At 32.2% G+C, this 22492-nt stretch overlaps 1 protein-coding gene across 3 annotated transcripts; it reads left to right on the top strand.

The window, feature by feature from the left end:
• Window positions 1-6595: 6595 nt before the first annotated feature.
• LOC107492038 (ammonium transporter 2 member 4) lies at window positions 6596-15174 on the top strand. 3 transcript variants are annotated; one of them, XM_016113005.3, is made up of 4 exons: window positions 6596-7008; window positions 12422-13014; window positions 14069-14354; window positions 14443-15174. In XM_016113005.3, exons 2-4 carry the CDS (start codon window positions 12448-12450, stop codon window positions 15030-15032), a joined length of 1443 nt encoding a protein of 480 aa, XP_015968491.1. In that variant the 5' UTR covers window positions 6596-7008; window positions 12422-12447; the 3' UTR covers window positions 15033-15174. The 3 variants fall into 3 exon arrangements, 1 of the variants encoding a protein (XP_015968491.1); XR_008010270.1 differs by lacking the exons at window positions 12422-13014; window positions 14069-14354; window positions 14443-15174 and adding an exon at window positions 7530-7926; XR_002364773.2 differs by lacking the exons at window positions 12422-13014; window positions 14069-14354; window positions 14443-15174 and adding an exon at window positions 7195-7926.
• The last annotated feature ends 7318 nt before the right edge of the window (window positions 15175-22492 follow it).

Raw genomic sequence — 22492 nt, 5'->3', positions numbered from 1 at the left:
TGTATATTAATTAATATATGAAATTATATTAAATTTTTTAATTTTGATAAGTATAAATTAATTTAAATTTTTTTTGAAAATATTTTTTATTTTTAAAAACAACAAATATAAATATAAATATATAAACTTTTAATTTATCAGTATAAAATGAAGTGTTGTATAAACACTTTTTAAATTTTTTTTATCAAACTAAATCTTAGTATTAGTATGATTAAATTAAGATATAAATTGCCTCAAGATCAGACCTTAGGAACCAAGGTTGACAGTAGGAGTAATTCTCTTCGCTTCTGCCATTTTGGTGAAACTTAATCATTGTGATTATCTTCCATAAAGATATTTTCCCTAGGAAATGGTTCATATTCAATTCCTTAGGATCAAATTAAATCTCATGATATCATATTCATATACACAGTAGTAGAGTACACTATATGCCTCTATACAAGGACGGAGCTAGATAAAATATTAGAGGGGGGCCAAAAATATTTATACAATAAACTAAGACTAAAATAAAATTTTAAGGGGGGCTAAACTGAAATTTACATATAATTTACATGTAAAAAATTAAAATTAGGGGAGGCCATCGCCCCCTTTCCCACCACCTAGCTCCGCCCCTGCCTCTATATATATGGCACTCATCTACCCTACTCATCAGTCTAGAAATAGTGTGGTGGCGTCAGGCGTGCGTGTTTAAATGTTGGCCAAAATATTTTAATAGTTAATTAATTATTTTTATTTTAAAAATTAAATCGAAATTTTAATTATTATAGATATTACAATATCACAATATATTCATACTATATATTCATTCATACAACACTAAAAAAATTTATATTCAATACTTAACATATTCATTAAAATTTAAATCTAGATAAAATATATTAAAAGACATATATTTTTTTTTTAGGTCAAGTGGATTGGACAACCCTCAATTCTAAATACAATACATATATTCATACACTTCTCATATGCTTACTAATTTATTCTCCTCGATTCCAGTTGGTAGAAATTGAGTCCAAAACCTTTGAAATGGAGATACCGTGTGAGTTAAAAATTCATTGGCATATAATTTATTATTTGAATTAGGTCTCAGCTGCATTGTTATCCACTTATCCATGTAATGAACGGATAAATGTTTGTTTTTGTGTACACCATATATGTAATCCTTTCTGTTTTTGAGAATTTGGAGTTCACATACTTGAGATTTGTCTTCACCAAATTAGACCTCTTCTTCTTTATACAGTACACACAAATAAAAGCCCAATGCGAAGCTTCATTGTGTAAGCTATTGAGAGAAGAGAGACTAGCCCAAATGCCCAATTACCTTTTTTTATATTTTATTTTTTTTCATTTTTCATTATCAATTATGTTTAATATTAAAATAAAAAAAGAATACACAAAATTAATATATAATATTTTTCGTAAAATTAACTCACTTTAATTCTAAGCTAAATTTATAGAATACATATTCACAGAAAATATTATTTATACATTAAATATTTTTGACACATGTATAAAAAATATTGTTATTATTAATTAATGATATATATAAATTATTTTTTAATTAATAAAATAAAAATATGTATTTAATTATTAAAAAATATTAATATTAAAAAAATATTTATTATAAAAAGTGTAGACAGTACCGAGATTATTACACATTCACCCTACTCCTTTTTATTTGATCTAGTTCGCGAAAATGTCTATTACATATTATTCGTGTCTTAATAATTATAGAAAAAATTATTATAAAAGCCTATATATATATATTAGGAAGATTTAATTATTAAAAAAGATTGTTAATATGAAAATTATTAAAATTAATTAATTTTGATAATATTTAGAGAGAAGGACTAAATTTTGTTAGAAAGACAAATATANNAGGCAAATATATTGTTAAATGATTTTAAGATTTGTCTTATTATTGTTCAAATCTTTTATCTTGGTATGTTTAAAATGAGCTCAACATTTATGTGTTTATTCAATGTGTCACATTTATATAAATCATTAGATTTTATTAGATTAAAATCAAAAGTTAATATAAAAGAAGAGCATTGATGAACTCTAATAAATACAGAATATCATAATACATAAATAAATGCTTTAAATGACAATACTTTAATACATAATACTTTAAATGACAACAAAATCTTTTATTCTTAAATAATTAAATATAAATATATAAATACAAAATATCTGAATAAAATAATATTTTAAATTGTAACATAAAAATATAAAATAATTAAAATTTTATTTATATTACTTGACAAATAATTAGATTATTATATTTAAAATTTATTAACTAACTATTTTTATTAAAGATATTATTATATAATATAATTTTTCATAAAAATATTTTTAAAATATAATTTACGTATATATAGAATTGTATAATCTACGTACATATATCATGTATTATGTACAATCATGTATTATATATAATATTTTAAATCAATTATATTTTAAATTTGATTATATTTTCTTTCTTTTTTTCCCTTTCTATTTGATCGTTTAGAACGTTACTTCCTTATTACTTGATTCCTAAGTTTATGAGTTTTCTTTGCCTTACTTAATTCCAGTTGGTGTTTCTATATGGAATTTCACTTAAAATTTCGTCCCGTAATGCTTATAGTTTATTTTCTTTTGTGTTTTTGACGGACTCTCTGGATTCCGAATATGAATTCGTTCTTGAAGCCTGAGTCTTTGTTCAAGAGATATTTCATTTAACATTTTGCGGTTTATATACTTGATATGGTTGCCCTTGTTTTGAATAAACAATGTAATCTTAATTTCAATGCACATAATTGATCAATGTTGGGCAGAAACAAATTATTGTTATAGATGGTATATAAAATTATAAATAAGGATTTGAATATAAAAGTAAATCATAAAAATTATATTTATAAAAAATAAATAAATAAATAAATTATTTGTCTATTTAAAAAAAGTTGATTTTTCTCTCTAAATATTATAGAAATTAATTTTTTTAAATAATTTTTATATTAACAATTCTTTTAATAATTAAATCTTTCCAATAATTTTCCCATAATTAGTTCTAACATGATTCCTTATCCGGCCCCGCCTCTTGTGGCCTAACCCATCGTGCAACTGCAACAAAACTAACAACATGACTCTCAAAATTAAATAATACTCCTAGCTATAAAATAAGGAAAAGCGAGCAGAGTTGTTAAAATTTGGTCAATACTTAGCCAGTAAAACAAAAATGAATAATTTTTTATTATTAGATGAAATCTCATACCATTAAATACACTATTCATAGTTAATTAATAATTATAATTTACAAAATATGCTGCTTTTTAACACTCCTCATAAAATAAATATGTGTGATAAGTACTTAATTTGAAGAAAGTTTCGATTACAACTATTATGTTCATGTGGCTAGCTTGCAAAACATCAACTTGAAAAATTATATTGCTGCACTTCTTTGGTTAGAGAATCTAATCGAAGGCTCTATCAACTACCAACAACGCACGTAAAGGTATGCATATATAGCATGTGGGGGCTTTGTAGATCCCTGTTCAAGGGAATAGATCCTCTCAAAAAAATAAAAGTGAAATAAAAGAATAATAATTTAATTATTCTTAAATTTATAATTTCTATCATATATGAATTGTACAGCTTTAATTCAAGAGTGATTGAAGCTTATTAGTATATAAGAAGGGGATGGTTTCTTTCAAATTGATAATAGTTACGTATAAGGATTAAATACCATTTTAGTTTTTAAAGTATAGGTTAAAATTTTTTTTGTTTTTAATATTTTTTTACATACAAAATTGTTCCTAAAATTTAAAACGAAGTTTTAAAATCGATATTTTTACTTAAATTTTAAAATTTTGGATCAAATTACCTATAACAAAAAAATTATAAAATAAAAAAAAAAGAGAAAAATAGTATTTTTGTTCCTATATAGAGGAAGGAAAGAAGAAAGAAAGAAAAAAAAGAAAAAAAAGGAAAAAAAAGGAAGAAGCTGTTTCCGATCCACTTTCACTACCAACTCTATACGATTTTAGTCCTTAAAATAAAGACGATTTTAAAACTAAGTTAAACTTTAAAAACGATTTTGTATGAAAAAAAAAAGTTGGAGATAAAAAAAATTTCAATCTATATCTAAAAGACCAAAATCGTAATTAATCCTATATATAAATTTCTCAATCTTATAGTTTGGTCTCCTGATTTTATTTTTTGCGTCCTTTTAATTAAATTATGTCTTTCACGTTGGTCCTCTTCCAGCAAAAACTCTAATACTGCCACTTAGGCCTATCATTTTTTTTATTTATTTATCAATCTTTTCACTTAAAAAAATGTTTAGTCTTTGTTTAGATAGACAATTTTTTTAGCATATTTTAATATTAACAGCATATATAATGAGATTATCAAAGTAAAAAATATAAATATTTAATCATTCTTCAAAAATTAAAATATTAAAATTTACACATATCATTAGAAAAAATTTTTTATACCAACTTTTTCACTCTCAAGAATTCAATCTTATCTAAATCCTCTTGCTATTATATAATTGTATCAAAAATAAAATTTTTTTAATATATACATGTTGATTCACATTTTTTCAATAAAGTAATTAAATATTTTATAATAAAGTAATTAAACTTGTTGTAACCAAATAATCAAACTTTTTTTTAGTAGCATAATTAATTTTTTTTTCTTGAGCATCTAATATGTATTTATGTATAATGGCTATTTTAGGTATTCATGATGTAGTGAAAATTTTGTTGCGTATGATAAAAATTTTGATACTGTTTTCATCCTTAACTATTTCTCCTTTTAATTGTGTGAACCGTATGGCATATGATCTGATTTGATAGAACCTATGCAGAAAAGTGAAAATTGCAAAATGGTCCCCTACTATAGGGTACCACTACTACTACTCATTGCTCGCACACATTCTAGTTTATGCCTACCTTACATGCAACACGGGCAGATATATATATAAGAAAGATAAAGTTGTTAAAGCATGAAAGGTTCATTCAACTAAAAGTTTTAAAAGCTCTCTTGGGTTATATCTAGAATAATAGTTATAATTTATAGACTAGTCTCTGTGGTGGCGTGAGCGTGATATTTTTAAATTCGTTATAACTATTGGACCACATGCATGCATCTTTCGCTCCTTGTTTGTTTTACTTTTCAGCATCTATTGTATATATGGTTTAATATCCAACTCATCTTTATTTGGCCTAGTTAATATAAATTGACTACTTTAATTTGTTCTCAAGTGCAGCTATTTTAAAATCAAAAAAATATTAACTACAATATGCATACATAAAGGGATTAGGTATGGATGTCTATCAATAGGGTAGATGCTGCTACTCATAGGCAACGTTTTTTTTATAAGAAAAAAAAAAGTAAAAACAAAATATAAAAAAGAGAGACAGCGATCTATCTTAATGTATGTGTATATGAGACAAAAGATATGACACCGGAGACAGCAAAACCTAGCTGCTTTTTGGAATCAAGAGAGATGGTCCAAGTCTCTAGCCGATCCCTTAATTAATAATAATAATTTAATTTTAATACAATTTCAGTTTGAAATAATTTTATATTTATGTTTAATTATATAATGACATATCACTACAAATAATTTTATATTAACATTTAAAAATACTATTTATATATTAAAATAGGAGTGTATATGAGACAGATAAAACTGAATTGGTTCTAATTTAGACTCGATCTTAAATATACATTGGGTCTATTTTTTATTAGATCCTGATTTGATTCTAAACCCGATGAAACCTAAATATTTTTCGGGCGACAATTATATCGAATCCAAATCGAATAAAAACTGGACCTTTATAACTTTAACAATAATTTATAAAAAAAATTTATTTATGATGTATTTATTTATAAAAAAAAACTTATTACTGAGAAGCTAATATCCATATTTGAACTTAAATTTGTTTATAAATTCTAATTTAATACTTTTTTATCTATTTTCTAATTTAATAAGTGTGATTAAAAATAAAATAATAAATTTATAATTAATATAACATAATATTGATATATACTTTTTCTAGTTCTCTTACGGTGCACATGGACCGAGTGAAGCCGAGTTCGCCTTGACCCAGATCCGACCTGAAATTATGACCGGGATCTATTTTTGAAACTCGTACCCAACCCTAAATCAGATAAAATCACACCAAACTAGCTCCTAAAATATTCGAGTCCAGGTCGAACTGGGCCATGTACACCCCTATATTAAAATTAACCATTAAAATCCGTCATCAATGTATTTGTGTATAAATATTTGTGTGGTTTAATTTATTTTTAATGTGTATTTGTATTCCAATATGCATTTTATACTAGTAGCCGATTTTAGTAATTAATTTTGACATACACGTAATATAGTCATTATTTTATACATTGACCAGATAAATAGTCATTAAAAAAATAAATGTAATTAAATAATTACATAGTTAATATATTAAAATTAAATTTTTAGTAATAATAGTAATAATTAAAAGAGGGACAAAAAATAAAATAAGGGAAAATTATAAGGAACAAGTGGATATATATATATATATTCCTATTTATTTCTACTTATATAAAGTTTGTATGAGAAGTGTGTTATCCCTACTTAGAGGCTCAAGTTAAGAAAAGAAGAGAGATAATAAGCAGCGCAAAATTCAAGTGTATTTGTTCTCTCTTGTTGTTGGCGAATCTGGTGCACCTGCAACAGTTAAAGCTGCCAGCATGATCTGAACTTATTACCTTCCTTCTTCCTTATATTTGTGTGTGGTGGCAAGATCAGATCATGTGGGAGCTTCATCTGTTGCAATGGTAGCATATATATATAAACCCTAATTACTTCTTCCCCTGCCACTACAAAACCCTAGCTAGAACAAGGTTTCCTTCATTCTTTCTTTCTTTTTCTTTAATTTTTGTTATATATGGATGGATAAGATAAGAGATTTCAAATTATGCGTTGTCGCTGAACGGCTCAAGAATTTGCAGGATTCAAGTATTCATCATCAGGTGTGTATTCAAATATTCAAGTATCCATATATTCCTAGCTAGGTTTTCCGATCTGCGCGTAGCTTGATCTGATCTATGAATTACAGTAATCTTTTTTCCTTTTAATATCGTCTCAATTCATCACTTACGAATTAACCTGATGAATTACAATATATTAATTAAGGTCGTGTTCCTCTTAATTTCCAGATCTGAAGAAATAAACTGAAAATAATTCTTCCTGTTATTTGTTTCCAATGCATCATATATAATAATTCCAGAGAGGCTTGCAAGTCACAAATTGTTTTCAACAATAATATTGTATATTGGAGCCATTGAATTCATGCTATAAGTTATACTATTAAGCAATTCATTACTGCAACATCCATTGAAATATCCTATCATTGTTTTAATTTAGCGTAAACAGTGTATAAATTTCTGATTAAGCCATCTTAAAATAAAGCAAGAGCTAGTTTGTGAACATTAATTTTAAGAAACTAATTAAATTACTGTCCTTTTTTTTTCATTTATAAAAATGACTATAGATCATATCATATGTAGCAATTGGATTTATAGGAAGAAAGGATCAGGGTTATCATTACTGAAGTTCCAGCTAGCGTAATTTCCTTCTACTCCTTATTGGTCCTAGCTCCCATGGAGGTAACATATATAGAGGGTGGCTTTTCCTTCGCTCAAGCCACCATTTGGTTTCGATGGAACCAACACAATCTATATTATTAGTTTGTAATGGAGTTTTCTAATATTTATTAGGAATGGTAGAGGTAAAATTGACTAATATCAGTTCAAATATAATATAAGGTAAAAAAAAATATTGATCGCTTAATATTCATCCAACATAAAAACTTGTATTATTTTTTCTCAGTATTTTTAGCTATAAATTTAATTTTTTTAATCTAATAATAATCCAATAATATAATTATAGCTAACACTTTTAAACATTACAAATAATAAAATTATCACTAAAAATTATCACTTTTAGAGATAAAAAGTGAAAAATTAGTTAGTGTTAATTTAAATACACAATAAAATAAATAAAAGAAATATTAGTTATATCTGTAAATCTTCTTAATTATTAAGCAAGACAAAAAATTTAATATATTTATGGCATTTATCTTATTGACTCATCATTTTAATTATTATGATGAAGAAAGTCTATTTTTCTTTTATTTAATATTTAAAAAAGATATTTAGAAGGTTTATTATATATGATGTTACATCATAATACTCATTAAAAGGAGATTCAATTTTTTTCCTCCCTAACTTAGCTTGTTTCCATATTATTGGTTATTATTGTAGAATAATATTTCTGATCTTATAGAAGTGGGATTTTGGATAATATGGATTTAGTAAGGAGAGATATTTCCAATGGTGTTGACCTTGTGACGAAAGTAATGAAGAAAAAGGATTTCAGAGTGGGTTGGGCTTGGTGAGTGCATTAGGAACGATTAATGGTGACCCATTGAGTTAATTTAATCTCATCCGTCCTTAATGTCCCTTCAATCATGCTTTGAAGAACAAATATATTATTAAAGAGTATCCCCAAAATTAGAAGTTTTTTGGATTATGAGAAACTAGCAGAAGCAATGCAATCGAGGAAAGAGATCGGAATTGTATTGGATAATGTTTCAATTAATTTATGTTGTTGATCATGTGTGCATGGAGTGTAACAATGTATTATATATTGCAATGCCTGGCCTTTTGACTCTTTTCAGCACAATGAGCACATAATGTATTTAGAAAATCTCTTCCCATATTAATGGTATGTTATATTATATTATTGATGGGGCATTTAATTATATAATTAAGTACTTGGACATTTGAAACAGTTAGTTCGAAGGTATTTGAATCCAAGTTAGCTAAGTATAAAGGATGGGACAAATTAAAATAACATATTAGGGTGCATATACAATAGCCTTCGGCTAACTAGCAGTATACTTAAAAAATGGTTACGCGCTAATCATCACGTATAAACTCTCACATGCATTGTCTGTGTCTTTATTAATAAAATTATAAGACATTTTCTATTTTTTAAACAGTATACTAATGTCTTATTCCCCAACTTGTTTTGCTTTCTAGAAGTATGGAAACAGTTCCTCACTCGTTTAATTTCTCATCAACATCATCTCTTACCTTACCCCCTTGTTGTTTCTTTTTTTTTTTTTTAATAAGAGAACCCAACACAATTACACTGGAGCAACAAAATAAAAAACAAAAGAAATATAAAGGAATAAACTGAAAACAATCCCTAGTATCATCTCCGATATTATCATCAACAACTAAAAGGATCCAAATTACTCCACTCTCTACAATTGGTTAAAGATCTCTGAAACACCTCATTTGCACTCCCTTCTTTGTTATTGAAGATCCGTCCATTCCTCTCTAACCAAACGTTTCAAATAACCGAAAAAAAAAACAAATGAGCCACTTATTTCGCTCCCCCTTCCTGGTAGCAATACCTGTCCAGCTTTCAAAGTGTTCTTTTAGTGAATCCGAAATAGACCACAATCTTCCCAAGTCAGATAGCCATTGACACCACACCTGCCAAGTAAAATCACAGCTTAAAAACAAGTGGTGAATATGTTCAACGTCTTTTTTACACAAAACGCATATGTTATCAGTATGATTAATAATCCCCAGTCTAAGCAGTCTTTCTTTCGTATTTACTCTGCCTATCAAAGTAAACCAAGTAAAAAACTTCACTCGTGGCGGAACCAAACCTTTTCAAATGGTTCTGGTGAAACTGTATCTGGTTATTTCCTCCGAAAGGGTTTCTGACTGCATCACCTGCACAAAAGAGTTAGTTGAAAATATACGTTCCTTGTCAAACTTCCAAACAACTCTGTCTTGCTTATTATATGATAGCTTAATAGGGCATAGCGTCTCATGTAAATGATCCACTAATTCCAACTCCCATTGGTATAACTCTCGCCTCCACTGGAAGTTCCAAATCCACTCTAACCCAACCCAAAATCCACAATCCCCTATGACAGATCCTTTTTAGTTTGAAACAAAGAAAAGTCTCAGAAAACATATCTTTAATGAACCACTACTTTGTAGCCATACATCTTCTCAGAATCGAGTCCTCCTTCCGTCACCCACCTCCATAGATAATCCTGCAATCATCTTATCTCTCGCATTACTATCCCTCATCACCTGCAGCTAACATATATCCTTCCATGGATCCCCTATAGTAGGTAATGTTTGAGCCAATAACATCACATTGGGGTTCAAGTCATAGTAAGAGCACACAACCTTCTTCCATAATGGACACTCCTCTTTTGAAAACTGCTACCACCACTTGAAAAGTAGTGCAGTGTTTCTAATAACGGCATCACCTACCCCCAATCCACCCACCTTCTTAGGGGCCTGAACCACCTCCCATTTAACTAATGCCAAACCATTTCTACCTTCCTCCTTATTCCACAAGAATCTCCTCTGCAACGATATCAACTTTTCTGCCACTGCCTTCGACATCTTATACAGGCTCAAGTAGTACACCGGCAAGCTATTTAACACAGATTTAATAAAAACTAGCTTACCCGCTTTATTGAGGACTTTTGCCTTTCACAAGCTAAGCTTCTCCTCAACCTTGTCAATTATCGGTTTTTAAGTCTTGACCAGTTTTGGATTCGCTCCTAAAGAAATGCCAATATATCTGACTGGTAAGCTGGTCTCCTTGTATCCCAATAAATTGCACATGTTGTATGTCCACTGCTGTTCGCAATTAATTGGGATTAAACTTGATTTATCAAAGATAATAGTTAACCCTGACATAATTTCAAAGCACCTTAGCAACCTGACATAGTTTCTGATGGTTTTCTCCTCTGGTGGACAGAACAATATAGTGTCGTCTGCAAACTGTAGGTGTGATAACTCTATATTGTCCTTTCCAATCAGTAGTGGCATAATGCGATTGTTCCTGACTGCCTCCCCTATCATCCTATGCAGAACATCCACAACCAGAACAAACAAAAAAGGAGATAGTGAATCTCCTTGTCTCAAGCCCCTCTTCATCTTAAAAGGTTTAGATGGGGAGCCATTTATTATCAGGATCTACATGGACGCTGTACCAACACATTCCTTTACCCATTCCCTCTATCTCCAACCAAAGCCCATCTTCTGTAGCACAATATCCACAAAACTCCATTTTACTCGGTCATAAGCCTTCTGAAAATCTAATTTAATGATTGCCGCTTTCTTCTTTCTCGTCTTTAACCAGTGTACTGCTTCACAAGCGATAATTGCCCCATCATGTATTTTCCGCCCCTTCACAAATGCGCTCTGAGTCTTCCCTACTAGATCTGGCATGACTGGTCTCATCCTCCTAACCATTACTTTGGAGATTAGCTTGTATACGCAACCTACCATGCTGATTGGCCAAAGGTCTTTGATCTCTTTGGCTCCAGTCAACTTAGGTGCAAGAGCCACCCAAGTTATATTGGAATTAGAAGGCAATCTTAACGATCGAAAAAAATTTAGTACAGCTATCATGAATTTTGCACCAATCTCACCCAACACTTCTTAATGAAATTCATGTTATAACCATCACTTCTTAGAACCTTGGAAGATTTGCAATCCTAAACAGCTTCCCTAATCTCCTTTACTGTCGGCATTCTCTCCAAAACTATCGCATTTTTTACATCAATCCAATTTATCAGTATGTCCATAAACCCCACAGCTGGGATCTTTCCTGGCGATACAGATCTTTAACCCGTGTTAAAGTTGGTCTTGCTAGTTATTTCTTATGGCATAAAGAATTAGTAATTTAATGAAATCATTTTTCATACATTCACATATTAAAATAAAATATTTAAACCCAAGACTGTTGTGCATCCCAATTAACCTACAGGGCAGCATTAATATCATTAAGACATTTGCCAATGTTTGTGATATATATCCATATATATATTAAGTAGGAAAATTAAAGTAGCTATCAATACAGAGACATAGAAAACAATGAGTAAAAAAGAAACTGTGGCCTGCAAACTGTCGTTGATATTGGTTTGGCATGCATTGAAGTGGTGGTAAATGTCGATATTATCTAAGTTGCACTAAATCAACTAATAAGAAACATAATTCTACTTCAATTCCATGTTGTGCGTTAGAATGTAACTGATGATATTAATTACATTCGCGGTCCTTAATTAACTCTAGATTGTTTAAAAATCTTATGACAAAATAATCACGATTGGAGAGGAATGCGCAAGGCCATCATTAACTTAAACTTTAAAATTAGTTAAGCAAAATAATCAAACATCACTCACTTTTAGAATGATTTGATAGCTGACTTTTTCATGTATGTGTTGCGATTATTTAGCCGGCCTATCCAGTCCTATATATGAAGAAAGAAAGATTAGAATGAAACTAATTAATAAGGTTGATTATAAGTGACATTAATTAGTAACTAATTGCATAGAAAGAAGCTAAGGGAGGTGATCGATAATGGGAGACGAGACGAGTCCTGAGTGGATGAACAAGGGAGACAATGCATGGCAGCTGATGGCGGCAACAATGGTGGGGATGCAAACAATTCCAGGGCTAGTAATCTTGTACGGAAGCATGGTGAGCAGGTCATGGGCCATCAACTCGGCCTTCATGGCCTTATACGCTTTCTCCGCCGTGTTCGTTTGTTGGGCCAGCTGGGCTTACCGCATGTCGTTCGGCGAAGAATGGGTGTTTTTCTTGGGCAAGCCGGCGGTGGCGTTGGACGAGAAATTCCTTCTAGGGAAGTCGTTTCTGGGAGCGTTCCCTACTGCAACGATGGTGTTCTTTCAAGGAGTATTTGCGGCCATTACTCTGGTTCTTATTGGCGGTTCATTGCTTGGAAGAATGAACTTCCGTGCATGGATGCTGTTTGTTCCTCTCTGGCTTACATTTTCATACACGATCACTGCTTTCAGTATTTGGAGCCCGAATGGGTGGTTATTTAAACTTGGAGTTATTGACTTTGCTGGTGGCCTTGTTATTCATGTCTCTGCTGGTGTTGCTGGCATTACCGCAGCTTTTTGGGTATGCCATTACATCTTTTTTTTTTTTTTCCATTAATAACCCAACTTTTTTTTTGGTGACTATTAATAACCCAGCTTGTACAAACTAGTAAGGCCTCCACTCCTACAAACACAGTAAACAATTTTTTCTAAACTTGTTCATTTCACAACGGTTAAAAAATATTAATAATAAAAATATAAACTATGAAAAAAATTAAATCAACAAATAAATTAAAAAAATAATTAAATTACATAAACTAATAGACCAAGAATTATTGATTTTAACTAATATTAATTCAAATGATGATACTGAATTTTTTTCAAATCAATACAATTTTTTTATTTTAATTTTATAATAAGTTTTATTTAAAAATTCAAAAATAAATATATATGAATTGTTAAAATAAAAATCCTAAATTTATCATATATCAAAAAATTCTAGAAGCATCCAAATAAACATTTAAAATAAAAAAAAGAGAATTCAAAATCTTACCAATAAGATCATTCAAAATATTTAGGGTTAAGTACGATTTTGGTTCTTAAAGTATAGGTTGAAATTTTTTTTATTCCCAATATTTTTTTCATACAAAATTATCCCTAAAATTTAAAATTAAATGTTAAAATTATCTTTTTTACTTAAATATTAAAATTTTGGACCAAATTACCCATAACAAAAAAATTATAAAATAAAAAATAAGAGAAATTGAGTGTTTCTACTCCTATGAAGGAAAAGAGAAGAAGATGGGGGAAGGAAAGAAGAAGAAGTTCCCCATAATCTACTTCTGCTTCCTCTTTTGTCATCACTTTTGTACGATTTTAATCCTTAAAGTAAGGGCGATTTTAAAACCAAGTTAAATTTTAGAGACGATTTTGTATGTAAAAAAAGATTCGGGACGAAAAATTTTTTTCACTTATATCGTAAAGATCAAAATCGTACTTAACCTAAATATTTACGATAAATTATCCAAAATATGAAAAGGTTGGGGAAGAGAGAGAGAGGGAGAGTTTTTTTGTATTAATATTTTTTTAAAATAGTTATTGTGAATGTTAATATATTTTGGTCACAATTAAATTAGGTGGGTCCAAGATCAGAGAAGGAAAGAGAAGCATTTGCTTCAAATAATATGATTGTAGCATTGGGAGGTGCGGGCTTGGTTTGGATGGGGTGGTCAGGCTTCAACGGCGGTGCTCCGCTTGCTGTGAACACACTTGCATCTCTCGCAATTCTAAACACTCATGTCTGCGCTGCTACTAGCATCGTCACATGGCTCGTCCTCGACAGTTTATGTGTCGGTAAGCCAACCATGTTTGGCGCCATTCAAGGCTTGATCACCGGCCTTGTTTGCATTACACCCGCCGCAGGTATACTTTAACGCCCAAGATTCAATTCACCTGCAGTTATGTTTTTTATAAAGTTGATAACTGAAAACTGTTAGATAATAATTTTTAGGAGTAGTGCAAGGTTGGGCAGCAATTTTGATGGGTTTGTTCTCAGGAAGTGTACCATGGTACACATTGATGGTGCTTCACAAGAAGCTCAAATTCTTAAACAAAATAGATGATCCAATGGCCATTTTTCACACACATGCCATAACCGGAATTCTTGGTGGAATTCTAACAGGCTTATTTGCTGTTCCTAAATTGTGTCGCCTCTTCTATGGAGTGCCTGATTGGAAGAAATACACTGGACTCTTTTATGGCCTTAAAAATGGTTTAGCCCATGCTGGTTTGACTCAGTTGGGGATCCAACTTGAAGCCACTATTTTTGTAGTTGTATTTAATGTTATTAGTACAACCGTGATATGCTTGGTTGTGAGGAGCATAGTGCCATTAAGGGTTGATGATGAGGATGCATTGCAAGTAGGTGGTGACAAAAGCATGCATGGAGAAGAGGCATTTGCCTTGTGGTGTTCCCATCAGGATAAGGATACCAAGTTTGAGAATGTAAAGCAAAACAAAGTTTATGACACAAAAGATTTTTCGTCCTCCATTGACGAATCATCAACCAAGAAGGCTTCTAGTGAAGTTCAAATGGTTTGAGTCTCACTTTGATTCTTCAATTTATTATATTCCCATACATGTAATAAAGAACACTCCACATGGAGTTCTACTTGTAAGGGGAAAAAAAGAAAATCAAAGATAGGATAAAGGATATCATCATGTAGAGTTGGAATATAACGATGATCACGCTGATTTATAAAGAAGATTAAATGAGTGTGTAGTGTGTATTGTACGGGTGATATCTTTGTAAATGTGAACAACATTGAAATAACTAAATAGGACACTAATTAAATATATAAAAATACAAAATACAAAAATAAGTTTTTTTTTTTTTAAATACAACAGGGCTATTCTCCAAATCTAGATATCAGGTATAACATAAAGGAGTTCTTTTATAATTATCGATAATGATAAGCTTTAATATGACACGGGGTAAGACTAAAAAGTTTAGGGATCAGCATTTTTATTAAAATTTAGTTTGTACTTAACCATCAAAAGAAAAATAAGTAATCATATACTATTAGATGTCATTTCACACCATTAAAAATATTAATAATGACTAATTGATGACTACACATCACAAATTCCACTGACTTTCTAATTATCGAATAAGAAAGTCTCGATAAGACTTGAGACTTTCTATGATAAGTTACTTCGCTCCTCTGTTCCCTTATGCAAAACAGTGTTGACATTGCAGTTTTTATTCTCTATTTATCAGCTGAAAAATACTACGAATGATGGAATTTGAGTGATCCATTAGATCTTCCCTCCTTGTTAAGACCTTAGTTGGTATTTATTTGGTTAGTATCATTCAAAGTCAGAGACAGACACACACAAAAAGAAACACAACAAAAAGATCATTTGTATATTGTTGATAATGATGCACAAGACATAATATTTTAAGAGAGGAGGTGAGAAGGATAGAGAAGGGAGCGTACTTGGATGAGAAAGTAGGAGGCAGAATAAGGAGGGACATAAAATGGAGAAAAAGTGTTGAGCCTAGTTTGATTTTGGGTTGATTAATGATGACAAACATTTTATTGGGTTGAAAAGTCCAATATTGTTTAATGTGTGTTTTAGTGTAACAGGCCCAAATGCCCAAGCTTATGTTGCCTCAGTCCAAGACCAGCAAAGCTTCAGCCATGAAAAGAACTAACACTCCTCATGGCACCATTTAGAAATCAAATGGCTATGTGTTGGCAAAAGAAGAAAAGAAAGAAAAGGACATCTGTCAACATCAAGGACAGCTGGGGCTCTAGCAAAGCAACAAGACACAAGCACTCTCACATCTCCAAGGACAAACAGTAAAGAAAAATTTCAGTAAAGGGAGAGCAAAACACAAACATGCACAAGCAACAGAGGTAGTGGGTGAAGCTCCTCGTATGGCAGAGATCATGGAGCAGAATGGAAAAGAGGAACATGCCAAGGAAGAAAGAAACACCAAGGACAGCAGAGGTAGTGGTGGAGCTCCTCGGACAGCAGGAGAAGTGGAGCAGGATGAAGAAAGGACTGCATGCCATCAAGGACCACTCCAACGGGCAGCAAAGAAAAACAGAGAGGATGAAGCTACAATGAAGCCAAGAAGAAGATAGATAGCAAGCTTCAATCCAACATTTGAAGCTAAGAAAGAGAGCACACAAATTCAGAGCACCATCTCTAACTTAGAGCTGGAATCTCTTTCTTCTACTCAAGCTTAATTCTGATTTTAAGTTATGCCTGTCTTGCGTTATTTTCTATTTTGAAAAAGGCAATTGTGTGAGGATCAAAAGCCAAGAGAGAAAAGGCAAGAGTGATGCAAAATAGCCACAGATTTTTGATGTAATTTGGGTTTATGAACTAGGATTAGTTCCCCTTGCCAAGTTGGGTTAGCACTTGGTGAGAATTGAATCTGTGTAGATTCCCCTTCCAAGTTGGGAGAGCACTTTGGGGTTGCTAAGCTTTGGTGAATAAAGCTTAGAGGTAGATACTAGTTGGATTAGGAGTTAATTCAATAGTATTGGTGAATGTAATCTGAGAATTATAGTGAAATTCCACCATGGTTTGTGGTGGAGACTGGATGTAGGATTCATGGCACTAAGAATCCGAACCAGGATACATGCTGGCCCCTTTCTCCTCTTCTCTCTTATTTTAATGTTCTGCGTATGAGACTATTTTAAATAATCTCCTGCGACTCGAGCAACAGCAAAAATAGATCAAGAAATTTTGAGTTTCCAACCAACTTGATTCAACCCCCCTTCTCAAGTTCATCTAGAACCATCAATTGGTATCAAGAGCAAGGTCTCAAGAAGGCAAGCTTCACAGCTTGGAGTAAAGATCCATGGCCAACAACATGAATCCCAACATCGTGGCTTTCACTCTCACTGAAGGACAGTCCAACACTAGACCTCCCTACTTCAATGGCAGCAACTACTCTTACTGGAAAGAGAGAATGAGAATCTTCGTGCAGTCGATTGACTACAACATCTGGAAGATCATTCTCAACGGCCCAGACGTTCCCACCAAACAGAATGCTGATGGAGAAGTTGTGGCAAAGGAGGACAACGAATGGACATATGAAGAAAAGAAGAAGGTTGAACTCAATGCTAAGGCAATCAACCTGATGCACTGTGTAATCAGCTTTGAAGAGTTCAGAAAAGTGTCAAAGTGTAAAACAGCGAAAGAAATCTGGGATAAGCTCAGACTCACTCATGAAGGCACTAAGCAAGTGAGGGATACCAGAATTGACATGCTGATGAAGGAGTATGAAATGTTCAGTATGAAGGAAGATGAGAGCATTGATCAAATGTTCGAAAGGTTCTCGATAATCATCAACAATCTGGACGCCATGGGAAGAAGCTACTCTGAAGAAACCTTGGTGAGAAAGATTCTGAGAAGTCTTACTAAGAAATAGGAAGTGAAAAGCACAGCCATCTCTGAAAGGAATGATTTGATCAAAATCACCTATGATGAGCTGAGAGGCAAGCTGCTGGCTTATGAAACCACTCACATGTCTCAAGACAAAGATGACAAAAAGAAAAGTATAGCACTAAAATCAAGAATGACAGCCCAAGGAGAGAAATCTGATGACAGTTTCTCAGATGAAGAAATGGTGCTCTTTGCAAGAAAAATGAGAAGACTACTGAGATACAAAAACAAAGGCAAAGGAAGCTCTTCATCCAAAGATGTCAAGAAAGATCAAGTCAAGTTCACATGCCATCACTGCAAGGAGCCTGGTCACTTCAAGTCAGATTGCCCTCAACTTAAGAAAGGCGAAAAATCCAAGAAAGACAAAAAGAAGGTGATGATGGCAACATGGGAGGACTTGGAGAACGACACCAGCTCAGAAAGCTCAGATCAAGAAGCTCAAATATGTCTGATGGCTGATCATAATGATGAAGATGAGGTAGATCTCTCTGACTTATCTATTGATGAACTGCACTACATTATTAAAGACATTTCTGTAAACTCTAAGAAACTCTTGGATAAGTATGCTAAATGTAAGAAAGAAAATGAGGCTTTGAGGACAGAAAATGATCTTCTTTTGAAAAAGATTAAGACAAATGAAACCAATAATGAAAAGTTTTTAAAAGAAGAAAACATTGCCTTGCGAACTAAATTAGAAAAATTCAAACTCAAGCATGAAGTTACTGCCTCCACTAATTTGATTTCTGAAAACAAAAAGCTGAATGAACAAATAAAAAGTTTGAATGAAGACTTAGCAAAGTTTGTTCAAGGTTCTCAAAATCTAAACAAACTGCTTGCTTGTCAAAGGTTTGGGTCTGAAAAATCTGGAATTGGTTTCATAGAGGAAAATAAATCAGTTTTCAAACCAAACTTTCAAAAATCTGAACATCCCTCTTCCAAGTTTTTCAAACCAAAAGGATTCAGCAAACTCCAGAAATCAGTGGGCAAAAATCAGTGCTACAAATGCAATAGAAATGGTCATGATCCTCCTCAATGTTTCATCTTTCTTAGGTCTTTTGGTAATGATAGTAAGTTATATAAAGTTGTTCATGATTTTAATGCTCTTGGGCAACCAATTTATTATTATAATGCCCTTGGACAACCAAAAAGATTTCGCATAAAAGGATTCAAATAGATTTGGATACCTAAGGTTAGTTGAAGAACATTAAAGTTTGCCTTACATCTAAGAAGAAAAAGGATATGTGGTATCTTGATAGTGGATGTTCAAGGCATATGACCGGAAGGGATACTTTCTTCATTAAACTCAACAAATATAATGGAGGATTTGTCACTTTTGGAGATAATGGTAAAGGTAAAATAATTTCCATTGGTAAAGTTGGCAAAGACTTTTCAACTTGCATTGATAGTGTCTTCTTAGTTGATGGGTTAAAGCATAATCTATTGAGCATAAGTCAATTGTGTGACCTTGGATATGCTGTAACCTTTAGAAAATCTGATTGTAGAGTCATAAATGAGAAAACAGGGGTTGTTTTAGTTGTTGCCAAAAGAAGTGACAATGTTTATGGTATCACTCTAGATGATCTAAAAGTTCAAAATGTAACTTGTTTCTCTTCAATGGAATCTGAAAAATGGATGTGGCATAAGAGGTTAGGACATGCTAGCATGTTCCAAATCTCTAAGCTTGTAAAGAGAGACTTAGTTAGAGGTATTCCTAATATAAAATTTGATAATGACATTATTTGTGATGCTTGTCAAATGGGTAAACAAATTAAAACCTCTTTCAAACCCAAGGAAGATGTCTCTACTAAGAAACCATTGGAATTGTTACATCTTGATCTGTTTGTACCAACTAGGACTCAAAGTCTTGGAGGAAAGAGTTATGGCATGGTAATTGTGGATGACTATACTAGATTTGACTGGGTGTTCTTTCTTGCTCATAAACATGAGGCTTTTTCAGTTTTTGAGAAATTCAGCAAAAAGATTCAAAATGAAAAAGGTTTAAAAATTGTTTCAATTAGAAGTGATCATGGTAAAGAATTTGAAAATCAATTTTTTGAATCCTTTTGTGATGAACAAGGCATATCACATAACTTCTCTTGTCCAAGAACACCTCAACAAAATGGTGTTGTTGAGAGAAGAAATATAAGTTTACAAGAAATGGCTAGAGCTATGTTATGTGAATATGAAATTCATAAGTTCTTGTGGGCTGAAGCTGTGAATACAACTTACTATGTTTTAAATAGAACTATCATTAGAAAATTTTTGAAGAAAACCCCATATGAACTTTGGAAAGGACATCCTCCTAATCTTAGTTATTTTCATGTGTTTGGATGCAAATGTTTCATTTTGAATATCAAAGAAAATTTAGGAAAATTCGATCCTAAAACACATGAAGGGATTTTTCTTGGTTATTCCACAAATAGCAAGGCCTATAGAGTTTATAACAAGAACTCCAAAATTGTTGAGGAAACCATGCATGTCACATTCTGTGAGACTAACATTGTTCCTAGTGTTTGTATAGATGATAGTCCAGGTTTCGAAGCTGAATTACCCGAGAACAATGAGCCAGTTCAACAAAATTCAAGTTCTCAAGATGCTGCACCTGCTAGCAACGAAAATTCCAATTCTGCAGGAGACAATTTGGAATCATCTCCTGTTGATGCAGAAAATACTGATGCAGAGGCCATTGTTGATCAAGAGGAACCTGAATCCTTAAACCAGTCAAGAAGACCAAGAGAATGGAAGTTTCTGAAAAACTATCCTGAAGAGTTCATAATTGGAAATCCTTCCACTGGTAGAACCACTCGTTCATCTTTGAAAAGAGCCGAATCCAACAACATTGCTCTCTTATCAAAGATTGAACCTCAAAACATTCAAGAAGCTCTTGCTGATCCTTCATGGGTGCTAGCTATGAAGGAAGAGTTGCAGCAATTTGAGAAAAACCAGGTCTGGTCATTAGTGCCTTATGCTAATGGAAAGAAAGTCACTGGTTGAAGATGGATCCATAGTCCGAAACAAAGCTAGATTGGTCGCTCAAGGATATGATCAAGAAGAAGGGATTGATTTCGATGAATCCTTTGCACCTGTAGCTCAAATGGAAGCCATCAGATTGCTCCTTGCATATACTGCTCATTGTGGCTTCAAGTTGTTCCAAATAGACGTAAAGTGTGCTTTCCTCAATGGCATAATAGATAGAGAGGTTTATGTGGCTCAACCACCTGGGTTTGAAAACAAAACTTTTCCTAACCATGTTTTCAAACTAGCTAAAGCCTTATATGGTTTAAGACAAGCTCCTAGAGCTTGGTATGAGAGGCTTAGCTCATTTTTATTGAAAAATAACTTTCAAAGAGGAGCCATATATTCTAAATTCAATACAAAACAAACCGTCAAATTGGGGTTTGTCACTTATGACCAATGAATTTGATATGAGCATGATGGGAGAACTCAATTTCTTCCTAGGCTTGCAAATCAAGCAAACTGCAGAAGGCATATTCATCCATCAAGAAAAATATGCAAAGGAACTTGTCAAGAAGTTTGGGCTGGACTGTGCTAAGCCTATGGGAACCCTCATGCATCCTAACATCAAGCTTGATAAGGATGAACATGGTAGAGATGTTGATGAGACACGTTACAGAGGGATGATTGGATCCCTAATGTACCTAACCTCCTCAAGGCCTGATATCATCCAAAGTGTTGGAGTTTGTTCAAGGTTTCAATCAAAGCCTAAGGAGTCACATCTCTCTGCTGTCAAGAGGATCATCCGATATGTACTTGGTACCACTAATTATGGGTTATGGTTTCCTAAAACTGATTCTTTTCAATTAGTGGGTTTCTGTGATGCAGATTTTGCTGGGGATAGGATTGATAGAAGAAGCACAAGTGGCATGTGCTGTTTTCTTGGAAAATCCCTTATTGTTTGGTCTAGCAAGAAGCAAGCTAATGTGGCACTTTCAACAGCCGAAGCTGAGTATATTGCAGCCTCCTCTTGTTGTTCTCAATTATTATGGCTGAAAACTCAACTAGCTGATTATAAACTGAATGTCTCAAATATTCCATTATTCTGTGACAACATGAGTGCTATTAACATTTCCAAAAATCCTATTTTGCACTCAAGAACAAAGCACATTGAAGTTCGTTTTCATTCTATTAGAGAATATATGCAAAATGGAAATTTAGATATTCAGTTTGTTAATTCTGAAGGTCAGCTAGCAGATATTTTCACCAAACCATTGATAGAAGAGAGGTTCTGTAAGCTGCGAACTGAACTGGGCATTCTAGCTTCTTCTCTGTTTTCCTAATTTTTCTGATAATGAGATCTTTTGTGTTTTGTCTCATAAATCGCGGTGAGATTTTTTTTTTGGCAGATGATGAGTAAACTTCGTTAACTCACTATGAAGCTATTGGATTCAATTCTGATCATTATGAATGGTGGACGTCTAGTGCTGAAGCAGTCTCTGCACCAATGGGCTTTTTCTTTATTGAAAACTTTGGGGTTTCTTCATTATTTTTTTTGAAACAAATTTTGTTTAAGCTTTTATGAAAAGTGGGCTTTCGAAATGCTTGGACTTAGCCTCAATTTTTTTCTGAACCTACTT

This window comes from Arachis duranensis, chromosome 6, assembly GCF_000817695.3.
Source record: "Arachis duranensis cultivar V14167 chromosome 6, aradu.V14167.gnm2.J7QH, whole genome shotgun sequence".
NCBI classification, from domain to species: Eukaryota; Viridiplantae; Streptophyta; class Magnoliopsida; order Fabales; family Fabaceae; genus Arachis; species Arachis duranensis.
This window is presented reverse-complemented; position numbering and strand designations above follow the sequence as displayed.

Coding starts and splice junctions, on each gene's coding strand:
- LOC107492038 (XM_016113005.3), top strand. CDS start 12,448: ATGGGAGACGAGACGAGTCCTGAGTGGATGAACAAGGGAGACAATGCA. Junction 13,015..14,068: donor GCATTACCGCAGCTTTTTGG/GTATGCCATTAC, acceptor CAATTAAATTAG/GTGGGTCCAAGATCAGAGAA. Junction 14,355..14,442: donor TTGCATTACACCCGCCGCAG/GTATACTTTAAC, acceptor AATAATTTTTAG/GAGTAGTGCAAGGTTGGGCA.